Source organism: Mirounga angustirostris, unplaced genomic scaffold (genome assembly GCF_029215605.1).
Source record: "Mirounga angustirostris isolate CCGP_5_RB_7025 unplaced genomic scaffold, mMirAng1.0.hap1 SCAF_17, whole genome shotgun sequence".
In the NCBI taxonomy this organism is placed as follows: Eukaryota; Metazoa; Chordata; class Mammalia; order Carnivora; family Phocidae; genus Mirounga; species Mirounga angustirostris.
The window spans coordinates 14,441,183-14,454,754 of NW_026991725.1; the positions used below are offsets into that span (position 1 = coordinate 14,441,183).

The 13,572-nt window shown below is 37.6% G+C and overlaps 1 protein-coding gene across 1 annotated transcript in view; it reads left to right on the forward strand.

Moving 5' to 3' along the window:
- The window catches only part of HSF5 (heat shock transcription factor 5), a 46,184-nt gene that overhangs the window by 21,617 nt on the left and 10,995 nt on the right, over nt 1-13,572 (forward strand). The window contains exon 5 of the mRNA XM_045889244.3: nt 13-190. Within this exon, the coding sequence (XP_045745200.2) occupies nt 13-190 (178 nt within the window). The remainder of the gene's footprint in view (nt 1-12; nt 191-13,572) is intronic.

A 13,572-nucleotide genomic window follows, 5' to 3' on the forward strand; every position in this document is an offset into this window, starting at 1 on the left:
TTAATATTTTAGGTGGATGCCAGTATAAAATGCCTGACCAATCCACCTGAGAATATCTTGCCTTCAGAACAGATGGGATTCCTTATTTCAGAAATGGGGCCTGCTAGCAAGCCTAGTAAAGACGCAGGTTTATCCACTCCAGCCAGATACAGAGAGCGAAGAAGCAACTCACAGCAAGGAAAGTCCCCTGGTAAGGATTATTGTGCTCTAGAATACTAGAATTAGAACCATGGTGTAGAATTAATATATGAATGACAGTTTTTTTCTGAGTCTTCATTTTTTATTCATAAATATATTTACCACATTGCTTTTTTACATAACTGTAATTCTAACTCTATATGTTTTCTTAATTGTCCGTGTAAAGTATGTAAAAGTTATTTTCCTAGTATTGCAGGTGTTTTCCTACTATTGCAAATTTGAGCTTTCAAAGAGACAGAACATATTAAGTAAAAGCAAAGGAATTTGGGTTATTTAACTTGGAGAAGGCAAGGATGAAGGGTGATTTAATAGCTGCTTCAGGTGCCAAAGACTTTGTAATTATTGATGTACTTGTTCTCTTATTAACAGACTGTAGGACAAGAGGTGATATGCTTAAATTGTGGCAGAAAAGAATTAGATGGTCATTAATGAAATTATCCTGAGCACATTATAAAGATAGTATAAAGTATGACTTTGTATCAGTGGGATTGTTTTTCTTGTGGTTTGTAAGAACTCAGAATTAATTATTGTTTTAGGCACATAGAGTTGGTTCTACTATTTCATTTACTTATTTTAACTTTTTTTAGGGAGAGTGAGAGGGAGTGGACACAAGTGGTGGGGGGAGGGACAGAGGGAGAAGAGAGTTTTTTTTAAAGATTTATTTATTTTAGAGAGAGAGAGAGAGAGCATGAGCAGGAGGGACAGAGGGAGAGAGAGTCTCAAGCAGGCTCTGTGCTGGGTGCAGAGCCCGACACGGGGCTCCATCTCACCACCCCAAGATCACGACCTGAGCTGAAACCAGGAGTCAGACACTTAACCAACTGCGTCACCCAGGCACACCAGCGGGAGAGAATCTTAAACATGCTCTACGTTCAGCATGGAGCCTGGCGCGGGGCTCAGTCTCATGATCCTGAGATCATGACCTGAGCCAAAATCAAGAGTCAGACACTCAACCGACTGAGCCACCCAAGCGCCCCTGTTCTGCTCTTCTGCGGTTTCTAAGGCATTTGGACAAAACCATTTTTTTTAACGATTTTATTTATTTATTTGAGAGAGAGAATGAGATGGAGAGAGCATGAGAGGGGGTAGGGTCAAGAGGGAGAAGCAGACTCCCTGCCGAGCAGGGAGCCGATGCGGGACTCGATCCAGGGACTCCAGGATCATGACCTGAGCTGAAGGCAGTTGCTTAACCAACTGAGCCACCCAGGTGCCCAACAAAACCATTTTTAAAGAAAATAGTAACATCTAATAAAACATGTTTCTTTATGTGATCCTAAAACAAGTCATCGAAGTCTCCAGTGGCCAAATTTAATATTCTCAAATTGTATGCATGACAGAAACATGCAATCCAGGTAGCATTAAGGTCAGACAATCATTTTAGCTTATAAAAATTGAAAAATTGAAATTCTCCAAAAAGTAAACTAATAGTGATATGATCAAGATCTTGCTCAGGCTCATAGGGTTCTTTCTGCAAAACACCTTTTAGATGAAGAGCTATCTAGATCACTCATCTTATTTATTAAACTCAGCTTGTACAGTCACTTTTAGTTGAATATATGGCCCAATCCATGATGAAAGATTAAGATTTCTCACCACTGAAAATGTTTAAGACAATGGCATAGACTTTGAAGGCAATTTAGAAAAGGACAGGAACTAATTTTTACTGTATACCCATTTTTATGCCATAAACAAACGTTGAAAGTGGTATTGTCATCACTTTAAAGATTGGGAAATTTAGGCTTGGAGAGGATAAGTAACTTGTTCACAAAGAGAAACAGTAAGGTTATACATTAATTAATGTAGCTAATATTCTACTCACAATCACTCTGTTGATTGTATCCTTGGATACATAAAAGTTTTTAAGTTTCATGTAGTCCCATTTGTTTTTTTTGGGGTGTTTTGGTTTTTTTTTGCTTTTGTTGCCTGTGCTTTTGGAGTCCTCTCCAAGAAATCATTGCCAACTCCGATGCCATGAAGTTTTTCCTCTATGTTTTCTTCCAGGAGTTTTATAGTTTAGGTCTTACACTTAGGCCTTTAGTCCATTTTGGTTAATTTTTGTACATGATGTAAGATAAGGGTCCAACTTCATTTTTTTGCATGTGGATATACAGTTTTCCCAGCACCATTTGTTGAAGAAATTGTCCTTTCCCCATTGAGTGGTCTTAGCATCTTAGTGGAAGATCATCTGACCCTCTAAGTGAGCATTTGTTTCTGGCCTTTCTATTCTAGACCATTGGTCTGTTTGTCTTTATGCTAGCACCATATGACCTGTTTAATCTCTCAATTCTGCCCTTGTAGCACAAAACCAGCCATAGGGAATACTTAGATGAATGGTTGTGGCAGTGTTCCAGTAAAGCTGTATTTACAAAAACAGGTGCTGGGCCCAATTTAACCCAGGGGTCATAATTTGCCAACACCTGAAGTAAACTAACAGCTTCTTTCTGAACAGCAACAATGGAAACCAGAAAAGGGTAGAATCACATTTTTGCTATACTGAAAGAAAACTGCAATTCTAGAAGTCTCTACCCAGCAAAAAGATCCTTCAAGAATGAAGGCAAGATGATGAAAACATTTTTAGATAAACACAAAATTGAGAGCATGTGCCACAGCAGATCAGCACTAAAGGAAATTCTACAGGGTATTCTTCAGGCAGAAGGAAACTGTGGTAAAAGTATTGATTAATATGGGCTTTGATGAATCAAGAGTACATACTGTAGTTTTTAGAGTAATCACCAACACAATAGAAATAATCCAAAAGAAGGCAGGAAAGGGGGAGAAAAGGAAGGAAAATAAAGAACACAAAGAGAAAACAAATAATAAGAATAGTGGGCCCAAATCCAGCCAGTACAATGATTATATGTAAATGGTCTTAAAAACTTTAATTCAAAGGCAGATATTGCTAGAATGGGTAAAAAGCAAATTCCTACAATAGGCTGGCTATAGGAGACATGTAGGTTGAAAGTAAGTGGATGGGAAAAGATATAATATGCAAACAGAAGTATGAGAAGGCTGGTATGGTTACTTGGGTGGCTCAGTCGTTAGGCGTCTGCCTTCGGCTCAGGTCATAATCCCAGGGTCCTGGGATCGAGCCCCGCATCGGGCTCCCTGCTCAGCGGGAAGCCTGCTTCTCCCTCTCTCACTCCCCCTGCTTGTGTTCCCTCTCTCGCTGTCTCTCTCTCTCTGTCAAATAAATAAAGATCTTAAAAAAAAAAATTAGATAAAACAGACTTTAAGAGCACATATAAAGGGTCTGCATCATAATGGTGAACAGTTCATCACAGAAGCATATCAATTATAAATGTGTTTTTTGTAATAAGAGCTTCAAAATATATGAAGCAAAAATTGACAGGAGAAATAGACAATTCCTCAATATAGTAGGATATTTTTTAAAAGATTTATTTTAGAGAGAGTCCATGCACGTGTGTGTGTGGGGAGGGGCAGAGGAAGAGAATCTTTAAGCAGACTCCCCGCTGAGCGTGGAGCCCAGTCTGATGGCCCATGAGATCATGACCTGAGCCAAAACCAAGAGTTGAATGCTCAACCAACTGAGCCACCCAGGCGTTCCTATAGTAGAATATTTTAACATACTATCTAAGTAATTGATAGACTAACTAGACAAAATATTAGTAAAGACATAGGAGATGTGAACAACATAATCAGCCACCTTGACTAATTGGCATTTATAGAATACTGCATCCCAAAACTATAGAATATGCATTATTTTCAAGTGCACATGGTACACTGACCAAGATAGGTCATATACTGGGCCATAAAACAAGTCTCAATAAATTTACAAGAATTAAAATCATACAAAGTATATTCTCTGAATACAACAGAATTAAGTTAGAAATCAGTGACAATTGGGTGCCTGGGTGGCACAGTCAGTTAAGTGTCTGACTGTTGGTTTTAGCTCAGGTTGTGATCTCGGGGTCTTGAGATCGAGCCCTATGTCGGGCTCTGCACTCAGTGCGGAGTTCTGCTTGAGATTTTCTCTCCCCCTTCCCTCTCCTGCTCATGCTCTCTCTCTAAGATGAATAAATATATCTTAAAAAAAAAAAAAAGAAATCAGTGACAATAAAGTAACTAGGAAAACCTCCAGTATCTGGAAATACAATTATACACTTCTAAATGATTCATAGCTCAAAGACAAAAATCTCAAGAAAAATTAGAAAATATGTGGAACTGATAATGAAAATATGAGTTTGTGAGATGCATTTAAACAATGTTAGCATGAAATGTGTAGCTATATTATTACTATTTTTTATTTTTTAGAGATTTATTTATTTTAGAGGGAGAGAGTGCATGAGCGAGTGGGGCCAGATGAGGGGCTCAAGCTCACGACCCATGAGATCATAACCCATGAAATCATGACCTGAGCCAAAACCAAGAGCTGGATGCTTAACTGACGGAGTCACCCAGGCGCTCTAAAATGTGTGGCTTTATTTATTTTTTAAAAAGATTTTATTCATTCATTTGACAGAGACATACCGAGAGAGGGAACACAAGCAGGGGGAGTGGGAGAGGGAGAAGCAGGCTCCCTGCCGAGCAGGGAGCCCAACGCGGGGCTCAATCCCAGAACTCTGGGATCATGTCCTGAGCTGAAGGCAGACGCTTAACGACTGAGCCACCCAGGTGCCCCTATTCTTTTTTTAAGATTTATTTATTTATTTATTTGACAGAGAGATAGAGAGCACAAGTAGGCAGAGAGGTAGGGAGAGGGAGAAGCAGGCTCTCCGCTGAGCAGGCAACCTGACGCAGGGCTTGATCCCAGGATCCTGGGATCATGACCTGAGTCAAAGGCAGATGCTTAACCGACTGAGCCACCGACTGAGCCACAGCCTCCCCTAAAATGTGTAGTTTTAAATGGTAGTATTAGAAGGGGGGTGGGAGGATGGGTTAGCCTGGTGATGGGTATTAAAGAGGGCACGTCTGGTCTGCATGGAGCACTGGGTGTTATGCACAAACAATGAATCATGGAACACTACATCTAAAACTAATGATGTAATGTATGGTGATTAACATAACAATAAAAATTAAAAAAAAATTAAAAAATGGTAGTATTAGAAAAGAAGTAAGATCTAAAATTAATGATCTGAAGTTCACTATAAGAAACTAGAAAAAAAAAAAAGAGGAAAGTAAACCCAAAGTAAACATGAGGAAGGAAATGATAAAAATAAGAGTTGAAATCAGTGAAATAGAAAACAGTTGATAAAATTAACAAATATAAAACTGGCTATTTGAGAAGATCAACCAAATTGAGAAACCTCTAGCTAGACTGATCAAGAAAAAAGAGAACCCAAATCATAACTATCAAGAATGAAAAAGAGATTACCACCTCAGAATTTATGGATATTAAAAGGATAACAAGAGAATACTGGGGACAGTCTTACATGAATGAACACAACTTAAATGGAATAGACACATATTTTGAAAATTACAACTTAACAAAATTCCCACAAGAGCCAGATGAATAGCTCTACATCTATTAAAGAAGTTGAATTGGTTATCAAAGACTTTTCTTAAAATAAGAATCCTCATGAATATAGATGCAAAAATCATTAACAAAATATTAGCAGATTGAGTCCAACAATATTTAAAAAGGATAAGACTCCACAACCAAATAGAGTTTGTCTCAGGAATGCAAGGCTTGATTGATTTTCAAATGTTAAAAAATGTTACTTGTTATATTAACAGAATAAAAGAGAAAAACTCTGATGATTTCAATAGATGCAGGGAAAGCACTTGACAAAATTCAGCAATTATTCATAGTAAAACTCTCAACAAAGTAGGAATAGTAGAAAATTTCTCAAACTGATAAAGATTTTTTTTTTATTTTTATTTTTTATTTGACAGAGACAGCAGGAGAGGGAACACAAGCAGGGGGAGTGGGAGAGGAAGAAGAAGCAGGCTTCCCACAGAGCAGGGAGCCCGATGCGGGACTCGATCCCAGGACCCCGGGACCATGACCTGAGCCAAAGGCAGACGCTTAACAACTGAGCCACCCAGGCACCCCCTCTCAAACTGATAAATAGCATCTCTAAAATATGTATAACAAAGATCATAGCTAATGGTGAAAGACTGAACTATATACGTTAGAGACTGGGAACAAGGCAAGGATACCCACTTTCACCACTTGTATTCAGTATTGTACTGATGGGCCTACCATTGCAATAGTCAAGAAAAAGAAAAGGCATAAAGATTGAAAAGGAAGAAGTAAAAGTATATGATTGCTTATGTAAAAAAAAAAAAATCTAGGGAATCTACAAAGCAACTGCTAGAACAAATAAATGAATTTATCAAGGTTGTAGGACATAAGATTGATATAAAAAATTGTATTTTTCTAAACTAGCAGCACAAAATTGGAAAATGAAATTTAAAAAACACAATAAGACCAAAATCATAAGATACCTAGAAGTAAATTGAACAAAGATATCCAAGACCTCTACATTGAAAACTATAAATTTTGTGGAAAGAAATTAAAGAAGACATAAATGGAAAGATATGCCATATTCATGGATAAGAAGATCCAATTTTCTTAAAGTGACAGTTCTTTTGAAATTGATCTATAAACTCAGTGCAATCCCAATCAAAATTCCAGTGTACTTTTTTTTTTTAATTACAAGCTGATTCTAAGATTTAAAAGGAAATGTAAAGGCCAGAGAATTACCAAAGCAATCTTCAAAAATAAAAGGTTAGAGGAGATTTTATCTGATTTCAAGACTTACCATAAAGCTACAATAATTAAAATAGTTTGATATTGGTGAAAAGATAGACATATCGATGAATGATACAAAGGAGTCCAGAAATAGATCCATACATATGTGGTCAATTGATTTTCAACTATGGTGCCAAGGCAATGTAGTGGAGAAAGGAAAGTCTTTTCAACAAAAATTAGCATTGACCCACAACTTAAATAAAAATTAACTTAAAATGATTTACAGACCTAAATATAAAAAACATATAAAACTTCTTGAAAAAAAAAAGGAAAAGCTTTGCTACTTTGGAGTGGACAAGGATGTCTTATAACACAAAAAAAATGATTAATAAAGAAGAAATTGATAAATTGGATTTCATCAAAATATAAAACTTTTGCTCTTTGAAAGACACCATTAAGAAAATGAAAAGCCCAGGGGCACCTGGGTGGCTCAGTCGTTAAGCATCTGCCTTCGGCTCGGGTCATGATCCCGGGGTCCTGGGATCGAGCCCCGCATCAGGCTCCCTGCTTGGTGGGAAGCCTGCTTCTCCCTCTCCCACTCCCCCTGCTTGTGTTCCCTCTCTCGCTGTGTCTCTGTCAAATAAATAAAATCTTTAAAAAAAATAGTTTAAAAAGAAAAAGAAAATGAAAAGGCAAGCCATAGTCTAAGAGAAAATATTGACAACACATATGTCAAAACAAAGGACATATTTAAAATGTAAAAGGAACTCTTACAATGCAATTCAAAAATGGGGGGAATATATGAACAGACATTTCACAAAAGATATACAAGTGGCCAATAAGCACATGAAGAAATGTAACATGTTTAATCATTTGGGAAGTCAGATTAAAACTATAATAGATATCAATACACACCCATTAGAATGGCTAAAACTTTTAAAGAAAAAAACATGACCATGCTAAGTGCTGATGAGGCAGCTAGAACTCTTCATACATTGCTAGTGGGAATTTAAAAAATAGTATAACCATTTTTGGAAACCATTTGGCATTTTCTTTTTTTTTTTTAATTTGGCATTTTCTTAAAAATTAAGTTAAAGGTATACTCATCACAAATTACAAATTACATGTAAATTACAGTATATCCATACAACAACAGAATACTACTCAGCAATAAGAAGGAACACATTATTATTATATACAAATCATTATGTTGATGTGGTCCTTGGGGAATATACATTCCTTTTCTTCATTCTTTTTTTTTTTAAGATTTTATTTTTTAAAGTAATCTTTATACCCAATGTGGGGCTCGGACTCACAACCCCAAGATAAAGAGGCATATGCTGTACAGACTGAGCTAGCCAGGCACCTCTGGAATATACATTTCTTTGGAGCAATCCAGTTTTTGTTGCCTACTTTTTGCTACAGTGGATCTAAAAGGTCTGAGGATTACTTTAGAGGCTGAACGGTCACATATCTTAGCAGGCCAGGCTTGTTACTTATCTGGCATTTCAATTCTTTAAAAACAAAAAACAAAAAACAAAAAAACTACTGCTTTCTTTGCCTTTGATCATTCCAGATGTGAGTTATAACAGGGATCTCATTTAGGTAGTTTTTAAGCCTGACAGGTCTGGTATTTGATTTACTGTCTATACTTTGCCCATCCCTTTCATTCAACCTAGTGGAACCTATATTGAGATCATCTAAAAGGATGGGTTTCATTGGAAAGATAACATCCTTAGTCTGATCTTTGCCACAGAGCTCTCTCCCATTGTCTATCAGTAGTACTTGAGAAAAGCTTGAGGACCTCTTACCACTATTTTAAGTTGGAATAATGGAGCAATTGGGTGCATAATCCAAATTACTGAACTCTAGACAATAGGTTATCAACCACAGACAGAGAAATATTCCCTTCCATCTCTGTTTGCACTCTGGCTACTTCTAGTCTGAGTTCATCTCTTGTTTTAGGGCTTTGTTGAATGTGTCAAGAAACAGCTAGCACACTGTGAATTTTGTCAGCCTTTCCCCTTATGGTTACATGCTTACTTGGCATGTGGTCTGCCTTCCAGGGTATCACAGCAACAATTTTTTTTTTATTTTTTTATTTTTATATTTTTAAGATTTTATTTATTTGCGAGAGAGAGAATGAGAGACAGAGAGCATGAGAGGGAGGAGGGTCAGAGGGAGAAGCAGACTCCCTGCTGAGCAGGGAGCCCGATGCGGGACTCGATCCCGGGACTCCAGGATCATGACCTGAGCCGAAGGCAGCCGCTTAACCGACTGAGCCACCCAGGCGCCCCAACAATTTTTTTTTTAAAGATTTTATTTATTTATTTATTTGACAGAGAGAGAGAGACACAGCGAGAGAGGGAACACAAACAGCAGGGGGGTGTGGGAGAGGGAGAAGCAGGCTCCCTGCAGAGCAGGGAGCCCGATGTGGGGCTTGATCCCAGGACCCTGAGATCATGACCTGCGCCAAAGGCAGACGCTTAACCGACTGAGCCACCCAGGCGCCCCAACAATTTTTTTTTTAAAGATTTTATTTATTTATTTATTTGACAGAGAGAGAGAGACACAGCGAGAGAGGGAACACAAACAGCAGGGGGGTGTGGGAGAGGGAGAAGCAGGCTCCCTGCAGAGCAGGGAGCCCGATGTGGGGCTTGATCCCAGGACCCTGAGATTATGACCTGCGCCAAAGGCAGACGCTTAACTGACTGAGCCACCCAGGTGCCCCTCACAGCAACAATTTTATCAAATGTTTTGATACGGATTACAAAGATCATCAGCGTTCTAGCCTGCTGTGTCTTAATTACTTGCTGTCTTGACTACTAAGCCAATACCATGTATTTTAATTTGAATAATAGCAGCACTTCACTTCTAGATTCCAAATTCCACATTAGTCCACATATAAGTTAGGCTACTGTAACAAACAAAACAAAAAACCTGTAGCTTAAACAGTTTAGAAGCTTGTTCTTCTCAGTCTGATACAGTCTGAGAATAAGCTGTCGAGAGCCAATGTGGCACTCTGGTAGCCTTCAGGTATTGCATGGTTAAAAACAGCTCCCCTCTCTATGAGTATGTCAGCCAGCAGCCTGCTATTAATATCCTTTCCTTTTATAAGCATAATCATCACTTATGTTCACACCAGTTTGACTAGAACTTGGTCACACGATCAAACTGGCTGCAGGGGAGCTTGGAAATGTAGTCTTTAGCTGGGGACCACTTGCCCATTTAAACAACACCATGATTTAAAGGAAGAATAAATATTAGAAGACAACTAGGAGTCTCTGTTGTATGGACTAAGAAAATATTTACAACAAAATATAAAGCATTGTATTCATAATACATAAAAGCTTCTACAAACCACTAAGAAAAAGTCAACCCAATAAAAGTAAATAAAATGATGCTAATGATGTGCAGGTCAGAAGAAATACAGTGACCAATATGCATATAGAATGATGTTGAACCCCTCAGAAATCAGTAGAGAAATGCAAATTAAATCATCCAAAAAGATTTTTTTTTTTTTTTTTTGTGCCAGTTTGATTGGAAAAACTTAAGCTGTTGGGCGCCTGGGTGGCTCAGTTGTTAAGTGTCTGCCTTCGGCTCAGGTCACGGTCCCAGGGTCCTGGGATCAAGTCCCACATCGGGCTCCCTGCTCCGTGGAGAGCCTGCTTCTCCCTCTCCTGCTCCCCCTGCTTGTGTTCCCTCTCTCGCTGTGTCTCTTTCTGTCAAATAAATAAATAAAATCTTTAAGAAAAAACAAAAACAAAACAAAACTTAAGCTATTGCTAATATCCAGGTTTGATAAAAGTTTGGGAAAAAAGGGAACCTCTTCTATACCGTAACTGGAATGTAAATTTGTATACCTTTTGGAGGGCAGTTAATCATTATCTGTAAATAATGAAAATGCTCATGTGCTTTGACTTAGGAATTCCATTCTTAGGAATCTCTCCAGCAGAGTTCACTATTGTGTCATTTATGATAGCAAAAATTTGGAAAAACCATAAATGCTTGACAAGAGGGATTTAGATATGAAAAATTAATGTAATACTGTGCAACCACTTAAGAATAGAAAGTAGCTTGATATGTTGTTACTCGGAAAGATAGGAAGTGTTTATAATATGTTAAGTGAATGAAGCAAGTTGCAGCACAGTATGTCAGGGACAACCTCCTTTCTAGAAAGAAAAAAGTATATACTATATAATTATAGAAAAAATATGGGAGTATATGATAAAACTGATTCATGTAACAGTGGTTACCTCTGGGAAAGTAGAATTGGAGGTGTAGAGAGGTACTTTTTTACCTTTCAGTTTGTGTATGAATATACACAATGGTGGGATTATGGGAAATTTTCACTTCCCTTTTGTATTTTTCTAGATTTTTTAAATTGAAGAAAAAAGAAAAAATATTAAAAAGTGTTTAAATATTTTAAAGTGCTCTATAGTATAAGTATAAAAGCATTAAAGTAATAGAAATGGGCAATTTAAAGAATATTTTGAAAAAATACTTACATTCCAGGTTTTTTTAAAGATTTATTTATTTAAGAAAAAGAGAGCAAGCAGTGGGGAGGGACAGAGGGAGAGGGAGAGAGAAACATAAGCAGACTCTACGCTGAGTGGGAGCCTGATGTGGGGCTCGATTTCATGACCCTGAGATCATGACCTGAGCTGAAACCAAGAGTCAGACGCTAAACTGACTGCACCACGAGGTGCCCCTGTATCCCAGTTATTAACCTGACTTCTGAGGTTTAGATATGATTGACTCAAACTAACCTTATCCTACACCTAAAATGCTTTTCCAAGATTTTGTAGAATTTCTAGGGCTTACAGAGACGTTTGAAGTTTCTGTTTGTTTAATTCCAATTCGTCCATTTCTCACCTCTTACAGCTATTCTCTCCTGTCTTTTCCATGTTGTAACCAGATGTAGAACTCAGCCCTCTTCCTTTGATTTCTACCTTCCCCCAAGCATTTACATTAGGCATTTGTATGTGTTCAACACTTTTCTGAAGGAAGGTAGTAAGGGTTTGCATTTAGAATACTGCCAGTAATTTTAAATGGAATGGTATCCATCTTTCTTTTTATTTTAAAAAAAAATTTAAGATTTTATTTATTTGAGAGCGAGCGAGCAAGCAAGTGGGGTGAGGAGCAGAGGGAGAGGGACAAGCAACTTCATCCTGAGCTCAAAGTCCAAGGAGTCTCAGGACCTGATCATGACCTGAGCTGAAATCAAGAGTCGAATGCTTAACCGACTGAGCCACCCAGGCGCCCCTCCATCTTTCTTTTTAAAAGGCCTTCAGTCATTTTACCACTTTCTCACCTTTCCTTGTCACTAATCACTATGGCCTTCTCCATGTTGTCTTTCCTTGTACTAGCACTATACTTTCTCTTCTCTGGTCTTTTTTTTTCTTACTTAAGGAGAGAAGTTAGGCATTTCATCTATTTCCTAATGTCTTTGAGGCCTTATCTTCCCCACCCAAAACAACCTGTCAAGATACAGTCTCTACAAAGACAGTTACCTCCCCATGAGGAATTCTGGTACCTGCTGTTAAAATAATAATTTCATCTCTTTCATTATTATGGTTATAAGTGTAACTGATAAAATAATTAACACATTAATTATCCTTATTAACTCTTCATGTTGTTTTTTTTTTCCCTAAGTAAAATCTTATCCTTTGGTCAGTAGTGTTGATAGCTGAGTCTTAATTGACCTTGGCTTCCTGCTGGGAAATAGAAGAGTTGTGACATATTGGCATTATTAGGACATCTAATCACATTTCCATTTTATTAGGGGCAAGGGGTAAATAACTTATGCTTAAGCTAGAACCTCTTTGCTAAAAAGTTAGCTTTTGTAATGAGAATGTAAGCAGAAATACTACCTTGTATAAGTATAAAATTCTACCTTGATAGAACTTAACCTAACGGTCTATGAAAACATGGCTGTATGTAGGGTTTTGTGGGATTAGAAGACCTTGACCAAAGTCCGTGTAAGATTTATATACTGTCTACTAGAGACAGTATGGCATAGTTGATAATCAGGGAGAAAGCTTTTGGTTTTAGAAAAACCTACATTAAAATTAAAACCTAAATTAAATAAAAATTCTTTAAAATTTTTTTTTAATTTTATTTATTTTGAGAGAGAGAGAGAGAGCAGGGCAGAGGGAAAGGGAGAAGCAGACTCCCTGCTGAGCAGGGAGTCCAATGTGGGGCTCCATCCCAGGACCCTGGGATCATGACCTAAGCCAAAGGCAGACCTTTAACCGACTGAGCCAGTGGGCTCTCCTAAATAAAAATTCTAAATTAAAATCTGGGAGCATTTACCATGGGAATCTTGGACATGTTTGCTTTACTGAGCCTCAGTTTCTTCATCTATCAAATGAAGATAATAATAATATAAAACATATAACCAGCCTGGTATAGTGCCTGGTACATAGTAGTCAGTACATGGTAGCAATGGAATTTTAGCAATAATTATAATTTTCATAATATATATTATTATGTTTATTACTGTTAAATACTTTTCAAATGACTGGTGTCACTTTAAATTCATGTGGGTTCCCAGTGTTGCCAGCATCCTATACTATTTCCTTAGTATACTCCCCATTTTCCAAAGCCACTCTACCATATCTTCTCTGCTCCAACTTCCAACACTCTCCTCTTTTCATTCTCAGCTGTAACCTTGATTCTTACTGAGAAAATAGAAGCCGCGACAAGAGAACTTTCAT